The sequence below is a fragment of the Gracilinanus agilis genome, chromosome 3 (genome assembly GCF_016433145.1).
Source record: "Gracilinanus agilis isolate LMUSP501 chromosome 3, AgileGrace, whole genome shotgun sequence".
Taxonomy (NCBI): Eukaryota; Metazoa; Chordata; class Mammalia; order Didelphimorphia; family Didelphidae; genus Gracilinanus; species Gracilinanus agilis.
In genome coordinates, this window is record NC_058132.1 from 399,530,695 (window position 1) to 399,552,138 (window position 21,444).

Sequence of the window (21,444 nt, forward strand, 5' to 3'; positions counted from 1 at the left end):
AATAATGGAATACCTTGGGACCTAAAATATTTAGGAAAAACATATAAAGACGCTTTGGGGAGGGGAAAAGATTATGGAAGATTTCTAGAATAGTGGCATGGAAGGCCTTTAGAGAAACTTTGGAACAAAACAGAAGCAATTATATAGATTTTTGAACACCTAACTAACTTTTAAGTGATCATACACAATTCTATATGAAAAGGAGAATATAAAGAATTTCTCAACCTACATCTATTCACATCACATGAAATATAAGTGAGGGAAATGTTGGTCTAGTCCAAACCATCATTTTTATAGATGAGGCCCAGAATGATTAAGTATCTTCTCCAATGTCACACAGTTTGATTTAGTGGTAGAAACAGACTAGTACCCAAGTTTCTGGCTACCTAGTCTTTCCCTTATAGCACACTCAAGTTATAATTTTTAACATGCAATTCTCAGAAATGAACTGAAGTGAGGAAAAGGTTCCCTGTCAAGTATTCTTACTAAAGAAAGTGAAAGTAACCATGAAAAACCATGTAAAAGAGTTGTTTAAGAAATAAAAAAGTGGATTTCCGCAAAGCCTAAAAACTTCACAAAAAGGTCTCAGTTTCCAAAAGCTGCATACATTCTCCACAATCAAGATGCTTGGTTTCCAAGAATAACTTTGGCCACATTACATTTCATTCCAGCATTAACTTCTTCCAGGGCTACTGCCGGCCCTATATCAAAAATGCATTTTTGCTCTGTGGGCTGCTTTTTTTCAAACTGATGACAGAGGCCAACAGGGGTATTAAAGAGGAGAGGACCTAGAGAGAAGCTAGTGGAAGAAAATATCAACAGGCAAGGGAGGCTGGCAACTTTATATATTTGGCAGAGGCTCCCGAACCTCCCTATTTTGGTTTTGGTGTGAAGAGGATACAACAGAAAGAATGGTCAAAGTTACCATGCCACACATTCTTAAAGAAGACCAGAGAATCACCCACAGTGTTGGAAGTAGAGATAAAATTTTACCAACAAATACGATGATACCATTCTTACCAGATTTATTGGTTGCCCAACCTTTTAGAAATCTCTTAAAATCATTTATATTTCTGGCCTTATGTCAAGGATTAGACAACAAAATTATGGATTTTTCAGTCATAATCAAGCTGCTTGTTTTTGCCCCATTTTACTCCATCAAACTGCCCCATGCTCTGAAAAGAAAAGCATCCTGAACACTTTCCACCTGCCACTCCATCTGTAAACATGTTTGCAGGACAGAAACTAAAAACAAATAACTTTTCCTCCCTTCACTAATCAAAATCCAACAGGGCTCATTAAAATTCCCCTTCAGCCTTCAAGCTCTGAAGCTTCTGGGTTATGTCAGATTTTCTATCACAGATAAGCCAGTGAAACTTGAGGATGCTAAGAGATCCTACCTGCCTGAACATGAACTATATACATTGGAAGGGCCTTTATTTTGTTGAAACACTGAATAATTCGTTAAAGGGAAAAGAGCACAAATATCCTAACAGCCTTCCCCCCATTCCCAAACAGGCAAAAACAACACAGACCTTTGCTAATACCCGATTCTCTGAATCCGGAATTCTCTGAATGAACCATTCATTATCACTTGTCATGTTTTCCCCCCAAACTAAGACGCAAATCCCCCCACCTTGTGCTCCCATCCCCCATACTCCTAAAGGCTGAACCTTCATTTAGATGCTCAACACTGAGACTTGCCTCATATCCTAGGCGAGCTGCCCTTTGCAGGAGTGTTTCACCAGCATTCTTATTGACAATCAGTCTCCGGGCTTCGGGTGGCATGGGACGAGTTGGGGTGGTCTCTTGAGTGGGGCTCGGTAGCTGTGCAGACTGGGAGGAAGGTATCAAGGGAGTTTGTGGCAGGCGATCATACGGTTTCTGCTCCTGCAACTTGGATGGCAAAGAGTCACACTCTGAAGCTGGCTCTGGTCGCTTCCTGAACCTCCTTGTTACCATGACCTGTCCAAAAAAATTTTTAAAAAAAAATAAATCAGGAATCATTTACTGGTTATATTTACTAGTGTCTATTTAAAAACCCTTCTCCCACACTCCCATCTCCCTAATGGGCTATAAACCTCACTGAGGGCAGAAAATCATTGTCTGTAGGCATCCTGGGGAAAGGAGAATAGGGGATGGATATAGGGGAAGGATGGTAGAAAATCTATCAAAGCTCAATTTGTAACTTTACTTTCTCCTGGAAGAATAGTAGACCTCTGTGTACCTTAAGGACAGGAAAGTTACGTTTTCAGGAGGGGCCAATGAAAACAGGTGCTTTATTACAGCATATTATGACGTAGGCTGGTGGTGACTGTAGGAGGCAAAGTTAGTGTATGACTAGGACCTTAAATAGGCTTTTTTTTTTTTTTAATAAGGATACCTTGTCCTCGTTGTTTTCTATATCTGTGGTATCATCCCCTGTCAGAGATGACCTCCTCCTCCTCTCCTGTGGAGTCAAGTGTTTGGTTTTACACTGGCGCTTCCCTGATGGCTTCTCACAGTCGGTGTATTTCTGCAGCAGGGATGCAGGCTGGAAATCCTCCTCTTCGTCTGTGCACAGCACATCTGTCTTCCGGCTTTCTTTAATTTTCTGCTGTTTGGCAGCCAGCCTCGAGGCTGGCGTACAGCTTGGCTGAGTCTGCCTTTTGCCGTTCGCATTGGTGGATGAAAGGCTCTTCATGTGCGGAGACACCGGGAATACAGGCAAGCCTAAATGGGGAGAGGGGGGAAGGGTGGAGAGGAAGAAGGCATTACACCGTTGGAGCGAGCGGGTGCTGAAAGAAAGGCGTATTGTTAACACTTATCACCAAAGCAGCTTCATTTTTTAAAGATATACCAATTATGTTTTCAAAGCATTAATATTTTAATTACCCACATTCAAACAGCAAATAGGTTAACCCACAAAGCCCGGAGCTGGGAAGTCATTTTAAAGGGCCTGACAAGCACACAAATGCAAATTCTCCCTTCTTCCCCTCCCCCCTGCCTATTGTGCCTAGGTGCTGCAGGGATCTAAGAGCAGTAGACACTCCAATCGCTAGCCTAGGTGCAGCAACATCAGGCTAGCAACATCGAGGCTGGGCGGCGGATCCGCTGAGGATGGACTGATGGAGTTATTAGCTAGCTCCTTGGTGATGCTTCAACTTTATTTCTGGCATTTACCCAGCCTGTGGACTATCAGCCTACAATGGTTTCCCTCACTCCTTTAAGTTAAGCTGCCACAGAGCTACTGAGTGTCAAAAGGAATCCAAAGAAATGAAGGTTCTTTCCTGTACACTCCTAAGTCATATGATCAAACCAAATCAGTTAGGCTTTAAAAAGGGGGGAAAAAAAGGGGGGGGGGGAGAGAAAGAGAGATAAGAGAAGAGAATATATTCTATTTTAATAATACATATATATCATGTTTTAAAATTCCCCTGCCTGCACATTTCAGTCAGTCAATTTCTTCTAAGGAGGTAAAGTCCCTAAAAATGGGGGTATATAGGTATTGATATAGATATGAACTGCAGATGATCCATCCATTCACAATAGTGGTGCCAGCATGCATCACTACTAAGAGTAAGCCAACTCAAGTTCCCTAGTGGCCTCTGCATACCTTGTACATTGTCACTTGTTCTGAGGGACTCTTCAGACCAGCTTCTATTGCTTTTGACCTCTGACCTTTTCCTGGGGTGCTTTTCTTCGGTGCAGTCTTTAACCTTTGCAGTGACCTCTGGCTGCACAGCCTCAGCTAAATCTTTCCTGCTTTGCCGGCCCAACTTGCTGGGCGGGGATCTCTCTGGTGGTGACACCTGCTGCTCCCACAGTTCCCTAAGATGCTGCAGGTGACGCTGTTTTTTGGGATGGAGCCCTGTTAATTCAATGCACACCTTCAGGTTGGTCACCTCATTACAATGTGGCTCTTCTAAGTGGTTAGAGGAATTGTTTGTCATTTCCCTCTCAGGCCAGTCATCTAATGGAAAAATAACTAAAAATTAATCAAAAAGCCCCCTCAACTAAAGTCTAAAACAAAATGAGCTACAAGTCACTTGTGGGGAGGAAGGAGGGCATCACTGTCTCAGCTTCAGCACTTCGCTGCACACTGGGGAGTGGTTTTTTTTTGTGGGTCATGTGAGGCATTATGGGTTTGTTTTTGTTTGGCTTAGTTTTCAGTTTCAGGCATTAAAAGGTTCCGTGGACTGTGGTTATCTGTATGGTCATGGCTATGTGTGCCTCATCACTAGTTCTGACTGGGTACTGCCAGTTCTCTTTTCCCCCATGAAGACAGCTTGAATTCAAAGGGCTGAGCATAGTAATGTTTAGGAGGCTTGAAATGAGTAATTCCTTACTATCACAGTCTGTATTTGGAGGGTTGAGTGCCTCATATCCATACCCACACATCCATACACATTGCCACAGTCCCATGCATGGAAGCCCAAGGCCAGCCTGGCCTATGCTAGTAGAGCTCACCTTTGGAGGCTCGTCTTCTCTTGGCTTTCAGTAGAGGATCCTCCTGCAGCTCCTCTGCTACTGCCTCTGGTTGGCTGCCATCAGGCTGCAGACTCTCCCCTGAGAGTTTTCGTTTTCTGTCCAGCCGGGGGCCGGGGCTGTGGGGCATGTCTGGGGTCTGCAGGTCTGTAGTCCTTTCACTTAGAGGCTGCCTCTCCAAGAAACATTTCTCAATGTGAAGATCTTTTTCCTCGGGGACTTCAAAGCGATCTAGTTTATTCCCTGTATTATTAAAGTCACCTGAAAAAAACAACAATAAAGCAAAAAACCCCAAAATGACCACATGAGATGACACTGAGGGGGGGATACAAAATGGAGGTTTAAAGGCCATGGGGGTGGCTCTCTCCAAAGTCAATCTATCACTAGCAAATCTTTACAGAAAAACAGAAATATTTCCACTTGGAAATATTGGGAGCAGGGGATAGTGTTAAAGATTCTGAACGCCAAAATTCTAAACTCAACTCCTTGAGAAAGGGATGCTCCTGTACCAGCAGTCATCTAAGAGAAAGCAGGTTCCATGCAAAAAATTTGGTTCTTCATTTCTGAAATGGGATGACAAGGCACAAAATCCTTCTCCTATACTGGATTTTCCCTCCTTGGGGTAGGTGGCGGAAGGGGAAGGCAGTGAGGGGTGGGTTGAAGGGAGGGACAAGGAGGGAGATGAGGTTTAAAAGAAACCCTTATAACTCCTTCTTTCAAATGATAAATACCTACATCTATCCCAGAATTCTTTAAGGCAAAATTTGCCATTTCTCCCTGACTTAAGTAAATATATAGATTACTTAAGACCAAGCAGGAAAATCATAGATAGAATGTAAACTTCTTGAGGACAGGAATTGTTTCATTTTTTTCTTTTGTATCCCAGTGCCTGCCATATAGACAATACTTTAAAAAGCCTTTATCAACCCATGATTGATTTCACTAGTTAATCATCAGGGCAAAGCTTATGATAAACAACAAGAGGTAGTAAATGGAGACTGAACAGGCCAAAACTGGACAGATACCCTTGGCTTAGGATTCAGTGGACCTGAGGAGCATCTAATCTGCCCCTTCTAACTGGCCTAAAGACCGAAACCTTAGAAAATAACATTTTCTAAAAAAACAAATTGGAGGTCAGTAGAGTCCCCAACAAGTCATAAAATAGCAGCAACAGTACTAGTCATCACAGAGAAAATGAAATGTGTGGGGAAATGGACCATTTTGATATGAATTCTTAAGACTGAGAGACGCTGGTGGAAGAGAAAGAATGGGTAGTGCCAAAGACGAACAAGGCGTGAAACCAAAGGCAGCTTTCTCAAGTGAATCCCAGAGCTGAAAGAGCTCAGGAGAGCTTAAAAAATGTATTTATCTCTCTGGTATCAAAGAACCTGATCCTATCACCCCATGTTATCTAGTATGTATGTACACCCCCCCACCCACCCACCATTTGCCATAGGGACTACACATATACAATAACTATAGACATGAGGAGAAAACTCCCTGAAATTCACAAGATGGGTAACAAGTGAAGGTAGGCACATTACTTTAGGCCCAGAAAAGGTGAATGCAACATTCCTATCAAGCCGGACATTCATCGGTCCACTAATACCTGCCACTACAGGAAGCAAACCTATTTTAAAAGTTTTTTGTTCTCAAACCCTATGTTCCTTTAGATGCTTTTAAATACAACAGATAGTTACTTCTCAAATGCCATTCATGTGTTCTCATTGGCACATATTATTTAAACAGGGAAGTCAGAGCTATTGATGGTTAAGCAGCCCAACATTCTAAAGAAAGTAATTTCTACCCACTTATCTGAAATGCACTAGGCCAAATGCAGGTATTTCAAGACAATGCCACATTTAGGTATCCTTTGTAATGGTAGCATCAATTAACCAATAAGCATTTATTAAGCACCTATAGTACATGTCCCAGCTTTGTGCTACACATAGGATATAAATACAATGAATAAAATGATCCCTACTGGCAAGAAGTTTGCATTCTAACAGGAAGTCAACAAGTACAGACATAAGTATATACAAAATAAACATAAAGAGAAAAATACAAAGTAGCTAAATATTGAAATAGTTTTGAAGGAAGGTCACTAGCAGTTGAAGGGTGGGGAGAAGAAATCAAGAAAGACTTCAAGCAGAAAGAGGTAGTGCTTAAGCTGTACCTTGAAGGGAAAGAAGAATACTAAGAGGCAGAGAAGAGTGAATGCATTCCTGGCATGTAGTGTTATGATGTGAGGGGAACCAAGAAAAAACTAATGTGGGTACATCTCAAGAGTACAGGGGAGGGGGAGGGCAGTGTGTGTATGTAATGTTCCATAAGTCTGGAAGAAGGGCTGTAAAGAGGTTATGAAGGACTTTTAGAAACTCAACAGGGGAATTTACATTAAAGACATGACGCATAGTCATAGTCAGATCTACATTTAGGGAAAATGACTTTGGCAATAGTGTGTAGGACAGACTGGAGAAGGGGAAAGGCTTGAATTGGGGAGATCAATCAAAAGGCTATTGTAATAATCCAAGAGGCCAGGAGGGTCTGAATTAAGGTGGGAACTATGTAGATAAAAAAGAAGTCAGATAAAGAGGTGGAGGTAGAAATAGATAGATGAACATGCTTAAAGTCTGGCAACTGGAAGTTCAGTTTTGCTTATGTTGAATTTGAGATATCTCTGGGACATTCAGTTTGAGGTGTTTAAATACAAAAATTTCCTGTAATAGCAGAAGAAAACACAAATAGCAACATACACATTGGACCTATGCAAATGCTTATGCAAGTCATAAATGAGCTATTAATGGACTTTGTATAAGACTAGAAAACCAGAGGAAGTTGTGAATTATAATTCAGATTCTCTTTTTATCTCACTACAGTAGTTACTACTTTGAAAGTAGAAAGTGGAACTAATACTGTTTACCTGGTGTCTTCTAAATCATACCCCACCTCCATTCCCCATAAGACCATTGAACACTTCCAAAAATCCAAATTCCATGGAAATTATTATAACAAAATGATGCCAGACACTTGGGCCAATTCTATTTTTAACTCCTTTATGTAATTTTTGAGAATGGTATCCATCTTAATTACAATAATTTATTTTCCTTTATATGAATGATCCAACCAAACTTTTTGCCAGTTAAGTCTGTGTGTGAGAAAACTGAAAAGGCAACACCTAAAAATCTTCTAGTTGGAGGCTTTTAATAATTAAAACAAAGTTTTAAATGTGCTTTTTTTTGCTTTTAAAGAAACAGGAGGTGGTTCTGCAGCATACTTTTTTGGGGGGAGTTTTGAATATACGATAAAATGATCTGTCATTGGCAGTTTAGATAAAACTCTAGTCTAAAGAGACCACACTTAACCTCATGGTGCCTTTTTTTTGCTCCAGGATAAAATGAGAGCAACTGATGAAATTGTTTTCTTGTTGCCCACCTTCTTTTCCCTTCTCCTTTTCCTTCCATATAATGACTTCATTCACTTCTGACAACAATCATATGCTTGTAGAAATACAAGTGAAATATATTTACTTCCTTTTGGGAAAGCTCCTTTTCTCCATACAGATCCAAAATGAACAATAGATAAACTCTCCTTTTCCATAGCATTGCTCTTCTTACATTTGAGCTCCACGGAAAAAAAAAAAAAAAAAAAAAAAAAAAAAAAAAAAAAAAAAAAAAGCTTAAGCGGTCACATAATGACCCCTCATCTTTACCCCACTCAGTCAAACCTAGGTTTCTTGAGGTTAACTTTCCATGAATTCCCTTATTAATATTTTATCAACAGGTTTCATAATGTCACCTGCATTAATAATGGTCTGGATCACATCCTATCCTTACCTAAGTTCAAACATGAATCCCAAGGTTGAAAAAAAAATCCATTGACACTTTTCCCTTCCTGCACAGAAATCAGCAATCTAGTTAACTGTCACTAATGAGTGCACTGATGAAAATCTTTGATCTCAACCACCTGAGCTAGGGTCAAAACTAATAGTACCTTCCACAGAAGACCAACTTAGAGATGAGTGACTTCTAAATTCTAATTTTGCCAGTGTAAGTAACATTACTAAGATTTGAATCTCATTCCCAAAGATCAAAGCTCACTGTAACTCTTTGGACATGTGTACAATACTCTAAAAGTCAACCTTCCCTATTTCTACTTTCAAGCCACCAATTTCTAGTTTGTGCCTAGTACCTGCAACCTGACAATCACTACGTGATGAAAGTTGCAAGTTAGGAAGGGATCTCTTTCATATACAATCTACCACTCCCCACCCTTCCCACCTCCCACCAAGGTGCAAATCCTAAGGAATAGGAGGACTCATTTATTAAGTATGATTTATCTTTTCCCATTCAACTTGAAAAAAAGCAATAAAGCACTGGATTTAGTCAAAAGACTCAGATTTGAATACTGACTGTGCAAACCATTTATGTACAAAAAGTCAAGAAACTTAAAACTTCTGGCCTCAATTTCCTCCTCTCTACAATAAAAAGTACTGAATAGGATGATCTCCAGTCCACCTTTAAATTCTATTACTTTAAAAATGCCAACTCCTCTATCATGGTGCTAGGAATTCCTGACTTTCTAAATCAACTTCTTATCTTTAGATAATAGAAGTAAGCTCTCATCCTTCTTCTTGGATTGTTACTCTAGATGTGCCTCTTATTCTACATACCAAACCATTAGAAGGAATTCTATAATGTTCATTTCCGAAGTTATCAAAATCATACCCACCCACACATAATACTGGTTTCTTCTGCGTTTCTCTTGATTTGGGCCATTTTCCAAACAGTCTTCCTAACCAAGCCACTTCACTCCCTTTTGCTGTTGTGAACAACTTTAAGGAATCATTTTGCAGCAGTGTTTTTCCACAGCACAAAGATCTTGATGCCAACTAGAGCAACAACAGGATGTTCTCTGGTGTGATCTTCCATCACTCTGATACTGGGGTTCCCATACTGAAGCATCACGAAGATCCCTTAAGATGCATATCCACAATCTAATGAGAGGCTCGGTATCCAACTCCTGCATACCTCAACTTTGACATCCACAAAAAAAAAGAAAGTCATTTCATTCACTAAAGACAGAATTATTATTGAGGGAGAAAAGACAAAAAAAGAGGTAAAGAATGAGTTGGAGGGAAAGACTGCCTTCCGAGATCACTAACGAAGGACATTCAAAGCACTCATCATACGTACTTTAGTGTCACTCTAAAAGCGAGATATATTCCAGTGCGCACTGGTCACATGACCTAAACAGATGTGAATGCGTCTGCATGTCACTTGCTTAAATCACTTGCTTGCTGCACAATCATATGACTCACAGCACATGCATCCCATAATTTATCATGTTTGTGCTATGGCAGTGCTCCATAGAAGTGTTGCCATGGTAACATTTACAAGTCACCGTGGCAACAAAGCAGCCTCACCACTGTTCTAACAATGCCCAGTGAGTCCTAAACAAGATGGAAGAGTATTAAGACATTTGTGGGTTATCCTTGATTTAAATCTTGCTTTCAGCAGGCAGTCAATCACATCTAGTGGAGGTTAACCTTGTTAAAACTCTACCATTGATAAGTTTTATATTCCTCTAAATAAGCCAGTCCCAAATCTCGCCAAGTGAGTATCCCAAGTAGTTTGTGAAACAAGTATGCTTGACCAGAAGGGATGGAAAGTTTTAGGAGGTAAGAAGCTATGTGAGAACATTTTATACTGAAGTACATCATCAATGCCCCTTCAAACTAAGCATCCTGTTTTATTAGCCCACAGCATCACCGCAGAAAAGCAGCATATACAAATCACTTATAATTTCAGTAAGTTAAAAGTAACCATTTGTTTTGACCCATTTTTTCAATTCGAAAGGAAAAATTCAAAAGCTAGTTACACTCTCCTTCTAATCAATGTGTTACTGCTTCCTAAAGGTACTAAAGTTGACCAAATTTATCCAGATTTAAATTCTTGATCAAGACCAACCCACATCCCTTTTAGATACACTACTCTAGGACAACAGGCTCTCTCATATAGAAGGCAAAGAGCAAAGCCAAGAAATCTTGAAGCTTGAAAGAAGTTGTAAAAAGTGCAACCTCCTACTCCTGGTGTATGAACAGTCTCTATTACATCTCTTAACACATGGTCATCCTGCTTCTGTTAGAACATTTCCAATGACAGAAAATGCCCTCGAGGCTGCTCATTCTATTTCCTGGACTACAGTAGGTTCAAATTATTTCAAATTTTTAAAAGATTTCATTCTACTTTGTTTAGTAAAAGATTGTAAAAATGCAACAACAAAAAAAGTATCTCTCTTGGTACACTGTATTTGAATGACTGTCAAATTCAAATGCTATTTGCATTTTCCTTCTACCAGTTGGTATCATGTCAAGGGCAGTCATGCTAAAGTCTCAGTAAAGCCCTTCAGGAGAATCCAAGCTTGGAGAATCAAGTTCCTCCTAGCTGGAAATGGTTATTATCAGCTTTGTGAAACAATGCTCTTCTAGCCAGGGTAAACTGATCACTGTGCAGTTTATTGGGAACATCGACTAGTAAGAGACCCTGACAATTACATGATTGTAACCCAAGAGACAAATGAGAAGCCCAGCTGGCCAATTTTCTTTAGCCTCTGTACTGTCTTATGCTCTATCAACTAAGTTCAGAGATGGCAGATTAACAGCAATAACAGCCAACCAGGATAGGCGAGGGATCTGCTGTAGTTATTTTCTTCTACCTTACACCCTACTCCACACCCCCATTTTTCACCCCAATTCTCTGGCACAGTAGTACAAATTGCTGTTAAAAAAAAAAAAAACAGGATTGACTAATCAATTCACAGCTGAATAAACCAAGAACCTACTGAATCATGAGCGTTCTACTCTGAGAAAGCAGCAGCAGTACCACCAGCAATACAACCTCACTGTCCCCCACATAAGGACTTTCAAAACAGCAATGACTACCTGAATTAGTGGGTCACCTCTTGTTCTTACCACCTGAGGACAAGCCTGCCTACACATCACCTTCAAGAGGCTCAATGAGGTGAATATGAGGATAGTGAATCAAATCTCACTGACTCATTTCTGAGTCTCTCTCTGCTGCCTAGTGAATATTTTAAGGTCAGAGACCACTGTAATTCAAAGGATAAATGAGAGTGAGAGTTGGCAGATGTCCTTCACTGTATATCTCCTTTAACACCATCTAAGAAGGAAGGGAGGAAGTTTATCAAGATCCTTACACAACTTTTCACATATAGAAGAAAATGTTTGAATTGAAAGTGAGCCTTTTCTACTACCACTTTTACCCATAGTTTTTCTCTGCTATGAAGATAACTTCCCAAGATCGCCAGTCTTGCCATCACTTAAAATGAAGTCTCTTTAAGCTTTTAAAAATGAACAGTAAACAATAAGTAAGATGAATAACTGAGACATTTTCCTTTTTAATTTCTTCCCTTTCTCTTTTCTTTACATACCAGAAGCAGAGTCCATTCCTTTGGACAACCAAGCAGAATTCTAATAAAAATTCACTCCCAAATTAACCATTCTTTGTTCAACCAACACTACATTTTATAATATGGAAATTCTTCTGATAAACCCTGCTATCAAGGAAAGCCCCAGCAAATCACACTTCTAAACAAGCCAAAAAATACATAATTTTATTACCAAGTATATGACCTGTGGTAAATTATTTAATATCTGTGGGCCTCGGTTTCCTCTAATGCAATAATGAGAGTAGTGAATTAGATTTTCTAAGATCCTTTTCAGCTCTCAATCTATGATGGATTCTTCAATACTCCTGGACAGATAGATCTGCCTTTCCTTATTCCCAGTCATGTAAGACTTAGAGAATGAGAAACTCTGGCCCCCTAACTCATAACTGCAAATGACTGTCACTTTGTTAGTTTGGCGACGAAAACCTCTTTTGACTGGTCTCTGAGCAGTATACTCTCTAGGGTCTGTCCCCCCATTGAGACTGATTTAACCATTCCATTCCTAACATTAGGACCCTGAGGTGGAAGAAGAGGCTTCCCCCAACCTAAAAGTTTCTTTGAGAAGAGGAATTGTAGCAAACACAATTATAAAGCGCCCACATACAACCCCTTTCAAATGTACAGAGAGTCAACAAATACTTAATTGTAAAAAAAAGATCAGCTTACCCTGCCCTTATTATTTCAGGAAACAGGATCTTGGTTATAACATGCTCTAGCTAGATACCCGAATACTTCGGCCAAGAGAACTTCTGTAGTAATAACTGGAGCCTCAGAAATCAAGTTTTATGAAATAAGAATAAAGCAATAATGGCTTTCTGCCATTTGCACCCACTAAGAAACGGGGTGCAACATTCAGGTCTAAGCAGAGTAGTAATGAGCAATTTGGCCTTCACCCCCTCTGAATTATGCAGTTTACTCTTACAGGTAAACAGACCCTGGACCAGTAAAATAAAATTTATTTCATTGTCCTTTCCCCCCACTCCACTCCAATGACACCTGTGCTCTTAAGAAGAGAACAATAGTACTGCCCATTCATTCCAGATCGGAATGTTAATACAGGGAGCGGGGACAGAAAAAACAAGAACAAAGCCTCCTACTGTTAACTGACAGCACAATCATTCCATAGCTACAAACAAAAGGTATCTTGCAAGCATCACTCCTGAAGAAAGCACTAGTAAATTAGCAGATGATTACAATAGTCCCTCAATATTATATACTCATCTCACCACAGCTAGATTTGTAGGTAAGGCACTAGTTTTTCCTTGAAACGTGAGATGTTTTCAAGGCAATAACTTGTTTTCATAGAAGCCATGTTCCCGGTTGGTAGAAGAATTAAAGCTATAATTTGCTACTCATGTCCCGACATCAAAACAAACCCATCCTGAGTATATGTTAATCTGGTTCATTGGAAGTGAACCATTAACTCTCGACATTACTACCACGGAAAGATTCTTAAGTTAGCAGGACCAATCACCAACCTCACACTGGATGCTGATTCAGGGAACAGTGGTATTGTAGGCACTCATACACTATAATAAGCCATAAGGTTACTTACATCTGTCACTATCATTCTGGTCAGCAATGGCATCTTCCAATGCGACAGACTTTGGCTTCTTTTCATTATTTCCTTTAGAGCTTTCCCAGTCTGCCTGGCTGAATTTGCAGACCTCTGAGTCTTTGGTTGTTGCATGGCCACCTTCTCTTTCTTTCATCTCCAACTCTGAGAAGCGCATCATTGCACGCTAGAAAGAGAATGGAGATGAAAAAAAAAAACTCACAATAAAAACTACTTTATTGACCTTACCTTACAGGAAAGCATTTCCAAAGACAAGTCTGGTCAAAACCAACCAAAGTTTATAAGATATAGAAATTTAATATATCTGAGTTGTACAAAAAAAACTTAACAGTATCTATATGCAAATAGCCACACATTTCTTTATTACAGTTACATGTACATAGCTCTAGAGATGTGTATGTGTGTGTGTATATATACATATATATGTACACACACTATATTAAAGACAAAAGTGTTCTCTTTTGGAAGTAAACATAACAAAAACAAAAAGAAAAGAAAACAAAAAAAAATGAAAAGAAAAAACAAAGACACAAACAAACTGCACAATGAATAAAGACGACCATGGCCCACAAACTTCCCTTTGTGTATTTGGAAATGAAATTTAACTCAAAGGTTTATGTAAGATTCTAGTAATAAAAATTTGAAGAACTGACCTCACAGTAAGCAGCAGGTAGACATAAAATACTGTCCTCTTGTAATCCTTCCATCTATGTAATTAAAATGGGCACTCAATGGATCATTTAGATAATTTCATCCATTTTTATAAGCATAAACCAATTTTTTCTTAACATTGCAAAACAATTTGGCTATACTCATCTTTTAACAAGTAAAAAAAAAATCTTAGGAAATTCCAGTACATATCTGTTATAGCTCACTAACAAGATAACATACAGCTTCTATCCCTTTAAACTAGTTTTTGTTGTTGTTGGTCAAAAGTTGCACGAAACCTATAGACACGAAGTGGCTGCTATTCTACTCCACCAAGTTATCACCTATTACAGCATACTAATCAGAACTTCTAGATACATTTGATATCTAAGAGTAAAGGCCAAGAAATCACAGCAACCAATAGGTTAACATCATGCAGTCTTTGGCTAGCCTTCACCATACCTAACACTTAAAATTACCAGCACTTTGGTGGAGTTCTTTTAAAGCAATAATTTAAAACAGCTTGGATACATGTACCTCATAACTATTGGCTACCACTCACTCCCATTCTCTTACTTCACAAATTTAACACATACACATTTATCGTAAACTTTTAAGTTATCAATCTCTGATAGGAGTTCTGACAAGAGCTACTATACACCCCCAATACTGTATTAAACAGTTCAGTTTCAAAACTGGCAAATGCTGAAGCTAGTTATTGAAGTATTCAGGACTCACCTGCAGCGCCCGCTGCTCTCTGCTGAGTTGGCTGGAATCTGCATACAGTTCGGTTGTGACACACTTGAATCGGTCACCTACATAACCAGCAGAGTTCGCGATTCTTTTTGCCAACTTAGATGGCTTGGGCTTCAAAAGTTTGCTATCATTAGAATCTAAGTCATCAGATCCATCTTTGGTATATGTGGGGTTGACGTCAATACTTGGGGCATTTCCCACACAAAAAGGTTTGGTATCATCTTGGGCTTTACCAAAAGTGACGGCTGTACCATCATTTCCATGAGCTGGCTCCAGGAATGGAGCGGAAGGCTGAACTAGGTTCTCTTTGTTAGGGCTTACTGAAATGTTATCTTTTCTTAAGCTGAACACTGGTGGATTTGAAGCCTGTTTAAAATTATATGCTTCATGGAAATCATTGCTCCGACCATACTCCTCTCTCATTGCAATAAACTCTCTGCGCTGCTGCAGCACCTGCTCCACCATGGGTTTGGGGGGATCATCAGTCTGATTGCTGCTCTCAGTCACAAAGCCAGGTTTGGTTAAGTTTGCTTCATTCTTAGCATCCTGCTCCTCTCGAAGTAGATCTATGTAGACTAGCTTATCACTTTTGACACTAGCTTTACTGTGATTCCAGCTGGAGTGCAATTTCGGGTTCTTATCAGGAGGTGCCTCTGTATGTAACTTAGTGCTGCTAGCTTCCAACATTTCAGGAAATCGACTCCTGACAGCTGGATCCTCATAGCGCGGCCTTTCATGAGATCGGGATCTCCTTTCTGGTTTTTCCTCTTTAGTGATTTCTAAAGGGGTATGGGGTAATAGCATGGGATGCACCATGCCCAAACCCAATGCATCTTGGTAGGTCACAAATTCAGGTCTACTTGTAGGCAGGGTGTAGGGAATTCCTGGTTTGGGTGCAAGGTGCCCTGGAAACAGACTGCCATTAGGTAACAACACTGGATGAGGGTAGACGGGTCCCTTTCCATGTAGGGAAAGAGGACTTATAGCAATACCTTCAGGAGCTGAATATGGGAGGTAACTTCTAGGGTAAGGAATTGGTGGGGACCGGAAGGCCTCATTTGGAGTTAAAAATATTGAACCTGGTGGGAGGCCATTCTCATTTGCTTTGAAACTTGGTTCTGCGCTACTGGTTTTGGCCACCTTGTTGCTGCTGCTATTATGCTTGGCAGAGGCCACTGTTGTGATAGGAGGCTGACCCACATGCTGTATGACGGATGGTGTCGTATCGAGAGTGTTTCTGTTTGTCTTCATGCAGTCTGTATTGGCATTTGGAGCAGGTGAAGCAGATGCTGGGCGACCTGCATTTGACAAAGACCCTGAAATATTATTGACTATTGTATCTGTGGCTCCCATTCTAGGACAAGAAGAACTCCTCTGTTGTGGAATCACCCAGTCTAACGCTTTGTTTTTCAACTGTATGTTTTTGCCGCTGTTCTCTTCATTGGGACTTGGACCAGGAACGACCCAGGATGAGGGAGCAGTACTAATGATTTCAGGTCTATATATGGTACAGTTATTTCCTGAAGGAGAAACTGTTTCTTTTGAAACATCACTTCCAGATAATACTAGCCCATTTCCAGCCCTACTTTGAACGAGGACCGTGGTGGGAGCAATTTTTTTAATGTGGTCAGATTTGGAAGTCTCAGCATCCACAACTTTTGATGACAAGTCTAGTGGTTTATCTGTGACATCTTTGGTAGCTGTCTGTTTTTCTAGGAGGGGAGGTGATCTACCATCCTTTCTCTCATGAGCTGCTGTTTTCCTGGAGTGCCCAGGGGCTGGCTGTGCACTTTCACCCACCTCATGGGTCTTGGGAAATTTCCCATTGGAGAGCCTAGCTGTGGGGAACTCATTGCTTACATTCATATATGGCTTTGACAGGGTCACTGAAGAAGGAGAGGTGGAGATCCTGGCATAATGCTTATGGAATTCAGAGTAGGTGTCTGCAGGCTGTGTGGGAAGGTGGATTCGGGGTGATGGTCGGGGCGAAGGGGGCAACAACAGGGCAGGGTCCCCCGGCAGATTGCTAGTAGCTGTCTTGGCAGAAGGGACCCTGGGCTGCTTGTTGTTCTGAATGTGTGGAAAGGCATGTGAATCAACAGGATTCCCAGGACTGACTCCCATCTTCCAAGGCAGGCTTTTGTCTGGGCAGTGAACGAGAGGGGGGATGGCTGGGGAGGCCGAAGCAGTGGAAATCCTCATTGGTGAAGCTAAGGATGAAGGAATGTGGGGACTGACGTAGTGAGGTGGTGGTAAATATAAAAAACGCTCACCATTGGTGCAGACTGGTGAATAGGCCAAGTGTGGGGGCAAGCTGTAGGACTGCTGAGGTAGCAATGCCTTGTACATATTTAACGAATACTTATTTGGTGAGTCAAGGAAAGGATACATGGCTGGTGTGCCTCCACCCTCCACATAAGGACTTCCCCAGGGGAGCCTTAGGTAACTAGCACCATTGATGTTAAGAGGACTCTGCTTGTCACTTGCAGTTCTGTCCAGCCCTAAGGCTTCCCCAGTAGGAACAGAACTTTTCTGTATTCCTGGTGGTGTTTTGTATATAGTATTAAAACCATTTGGGGGTTTTCCAGGGACAGCTGATGTTTCTACTGTCTCAGAAGGATTAGGTTTGAACTGAATCTCTGGATTTCGTTCAGGGGTAAATCCGAGACTAGCTATAGCACTTGAGGCAGCATCCCGTCCTTTCTCTGAGCCAAGTCCACACAAACTGGAATAGACAATATTACTGGGGACTCTGAGTCCTTCCCGTATAAGTCCAGTCCTGTCCATAGTCAGAGCTGCAAGACTGTCAATGCGCTGTGCTGTAGTTGCATCCACCTTTGTAGAATAAGAAATGCAAAAATTATTTGAAGCTCAGTGACTAAAACCAATCTTTTAACTTACCACTACAGATGCATTCTTAACTTTCAGGGAAAACAATACACACTGATCATTACAATAGTTAAACTTAAGGGTTCTAATATCAAGCAAGAGGACTCCAAGATTCTTTTTCCTATTGCCTGCAGGGCTCTCTTGGAATGGTTTGTTGAAACTCACCTCTGTTTAGCTGGTTTGAAACATATACACTCTTTTATAACTTAGGGTCTGACCTATCTTACATTAATTCAATAATAAATTATCTTGAAATTCCTTCCATTCAGCAGAAACTCTTTGCGACCACTGAGATGACAAAAGCTCCAATAGAGTCAGAGCAATCTTGATGGGGTATGAGGACCCTGAGAAAAGCAATAAGCCTCGCCATGTCTTCCTTTCTTGGAAATAAAAAGGGAGTTATTACCCCTAAAAAGAGAGTATTCTTTAAGGAAAACTAGGAATGGGAGGTCTTAAATGTCTCAATTCTGAATTATGAGGGCATGAGTCCAACATCGTTTTCTATTGATGCTGACTCTACTGTCCAAAGGGATGGCCAAATGCTTCGTATTTCACTGTAAAGTTAAACCCTATAAACCTTAAGTGTCGATTTGAAGATGATAGAAAATCTGACCAGTTGGAACTGCTAATGTGCCACTGCTTATTATCAGAGTAAATGCTGGTGGTCTACCACCAGCCAAAAGGGACCTGAGAACATGTATACTTCCCCAGAGAATGAAAGGATGTAAAGATAGCCTAGGAGCTTAGTACACTCAACAAACTTTTACCTCATCCCTCACCACAGATTTCTCAGCAGAAACAGCTGGGGATGGAGGTGGGTTTTTTAAAAAAGAAACTGTTTCCCATTGATAAAGTATTTTTAAAAAATTCATTGTAAAACATTATAAGATTGACCACTGAATCAGAAATCGTCAGTATGACACCATTCATCTCTTACCACGCTGTGGTTTAAGGGGTTTTCTTCCCTCAGTTCCAGTCTGGCTTTCGGAGCTTCACCATCACTTACTGGAATTTTCCTATTACAAAGGATTATACCAGCTGCATGAAACATTCCTCACTCAGGAAAACATTCTCAGATTTCCCCAGGATAAACCACTTCCTAATAACTCCATTTAAAAAAAAAAATTTGACCTAGTAATATTTCATTCTAAACCAAAATATAACCACTACTTCCATTTCCCCCAAATGATGGTGATTTTTAAAAGTTAGATTCACTTGAAAGGAAGAGTCCACTCTCCTTAATTTATGGTTAAAGGGAGGCCTATAGGTAGCATCGATACATATTAAATTCATGCATAGGACTTTCTATTTTTAAAAAAATCCACGAACTATTCTCTAACCTCTTTCCCCCTACTCCAAGTCTCATTAGAGATGCTGCTAGTTTAGGCTGATGTGAACTTTCTCATCTTGCCCTCAGACATTCCACCAGGAAGTGGGATTATCAGAAGTAAAATGGTCCAAGAGATGGAAAGCTCAACAGCCTAGATAAAATTCAAACTGGATTAATAACCCCTTGAATTATCAAGAATTGATTGGCTCACAGAGCAAGCTCCCAATAAAGTCACAATCATCCTCAGAACTTTCCCCAAAGGCAAGATCTTTGCCTTGGACTATGAAAATTGGTTTCCACAGTGTTAATAAAGCTATATTTGACTTTCTATAAAGAAATGATTGAGAGTATCATGTGTAGGGTGACACAGATACTAATATATAAATGTCAGCTGTTCCATGCTAAAAAGGAACTGCACATCTGTGCCATGACTGTGCAGTAGCACTGAGACTTATCACAGAAAGCATTGATAAAAGAATATACCTTGGTGCCAACTTCCAAATCCCAGGGATAAAACTGCTGACATGCAGCAGAAGGAAAGTTTCGTCATTATCCAGAAGAGCAGCTTCAATCATCTAATGCTTAGCTGCCTTTACCCCACTGCTCCAAAATCACTGATTAGGAAGCCTAACTGAATTGTTGAAGGATTGAAATCAAGAGAAAATGTGTTCAGAGGAAGGGCAAGCCACAAGGAGGGCAATAAGGAACCTGAGACTTAAATGAAGAAAAGGGCGGCTGTTTCTCCGTTTATTACTGAGCAAACTATTTGTTTTAAACCCATATCCAACGCCAACCCACCTGGGCCCACACTCCTGACATTTAGAGTTAAAGCAGCATATAGACTGGGATTAATTCTCCTTCATAAATATGAAATAATAAATTAAGTATGAAAGTGCATTGAAAGGCCGCTTTAGGGGCTAATCTTTTAAAGGGCGTCAATGCTTCACTGAGCCAGGTTGCCTGTTAAAACTGTAAATCAAGGGGCTGCTGGCTAGACAGGCAGATCTTTATTCCCCACCCCTTTTGGGAAAGCTATGGCTGCTGTAAGGTGGTGGCCACAGAGTCCCTTTGTACCTCCCTCCAGGCAGGACCCAAAGGAGTACAGTATAGGAGACTCAAATCCTCCCTCTTTGGGGGAAAAGGTTAGGAAAGGGTGTCTCTAGACCTAAACTAGAACATTTACCTCTCTTCATTAATTCCACACATTCGGACCCTTTCATTGTTCATCCAGCTATGAACATTGCCATACAGGGGGGTTGCAGAAAGCATGACGTCTTCTTAAATCGCAGCTTTTCTTCACGGTTTTAGGCTATGAAAATAATATAAAAAAACAAAACCACCACAAAGTTGAGATGAAATTCATAGAGGAGGGAAGTAGAAAGCAGGACATCATGGCAGGCCTCCCTCCAAGTAATTAATAATGAATGCCAAATTGGTGAGGGCAATATGCTGCCTTGAAAGAGGCGGCAGATAGATACCCAGCAGAAAAGGGGGGAAATGGAGGGTATTTCTAGGTCAAAGAAGATGGAGTTTTTCCAGGAACAGCAATAAAATTAAAGCTCATTCTAGGTCTATCCAAAAATATAAAGTTTCTCTTTAGTTCATTTCATTTGAGTTGGGAAAATGACAAGACTGATCAACTTGGACTACTAAATCTTCTAGGGACTGAGTGGATAGGAGAAAGCAAGCACAAAATTCCAAAACACATCTTTCTTCCTCCCCTTTAGGGTACAATTAAACTTAACATCAACAATTAACCAGTTCCCAGGAACACAGAGAGGGCACACTCAAATCATCTTAGTTTGTGGTGGTTTTTGTTGTGTTGTTGAGCTTATGTATCTTGAACTTTTTTTTTAAGGGTTAGGAAAACAAGGAAAACTAGAATAAGGTCTTGGGCAGGCACCATGTGCTTTTCTGCAAAGGGGCTAATAAATACAAACATCGAATTTGAGGGTGAAAAATAAAGTGGGCTGGTAAACCTCTACCCTAACTCAAGATTAGATTAAGCACCAAACCTGGGGCTCTTTCACCCCAGTGATCTGAGGGTAAGAGCTGAGTAATTCAATGACACCGGCTTACTTGGGGAAAGAAATCATTAGCTAGCAGCATAAGTCCTGACCCAACTGAGCTGCTGGCAAAAGGAGAAGCACTAGACCTTCAGCTAAATAGATAAAGTCTCAAAACTAAGGGAAAAGAGAAGGGAGAAAGGGAAGACAGGAAAGCCTCTTCACCTTTTTATTTCCTCTTGCCATCTCCCACCTGCATTAAATTCTAGTTTGCTGCATGAGTGAAGTGTCAGGACAAGCTG

General features: G+C 40.5%; 1 protein-coding gene across 3 annotated transcripts in view; it reads right to left on the bottom strand.

Annotated features, from left to right (window-relative positions):
- The window catches only part of BCOR (BCL6 corepressor), a 38,518-nt gene extending 18,100 nt beyond the window's left edge, over positions 1 to 20,418 (bottom strand). Inside the window, exons 1-9 of one of the 3 annotated variants that reach the window (XM_044670168.1) lie at positions 20,320 to 20,418; positions 18,744 to 18,822; positions 14,900 to 17,752; positions 14,167 to 14,220; positions 13,493 to 13,679; positions 4,450 to 4,728; positions 3,596 to 3,850; positions 2,384 to 2,712; positions 1,705 to 1,965 (exon numbers count right to left, since the gene is read on the bottom strand). In XM_044670168.1, coding sequence (XP_044526103.1) covers positions 1,705 to 1,965; positions 2,384 to 2,712; positions 3,596 to 3,850; positions 4,450 to 4,728; positions 13,493 to 13,679; positions 14,167 to 14,220; positions 14,900 to 17,752; positions 18,744 to 18,822; positions 20,320 to 20,405 — 4,383 coding nt within the window. In that variant the 5' untranslated portion in view covers positions 20,406 to 20,418. Of the gene's footprint in view, positions 1 to 1,704; positions 1,966 to 2,383; positions 2,713 to 3,595; positions 3,953 to 4,449; positions 4,729 to 13,492; positions 13,680 to 14,166; positions 14,221 to 14,899; positions 17,753 to 18,743; positions 18,823 to 20,319 lie in introns of all 3 variants that reach the window. The other 2 variants (XM_044670167.1, XM_044670169.1) reach the window with 2 other exon arrangements.
- Between the last annotated feature and the right edge of the window lie 1,026 nt (positions 20,419 to 21,444).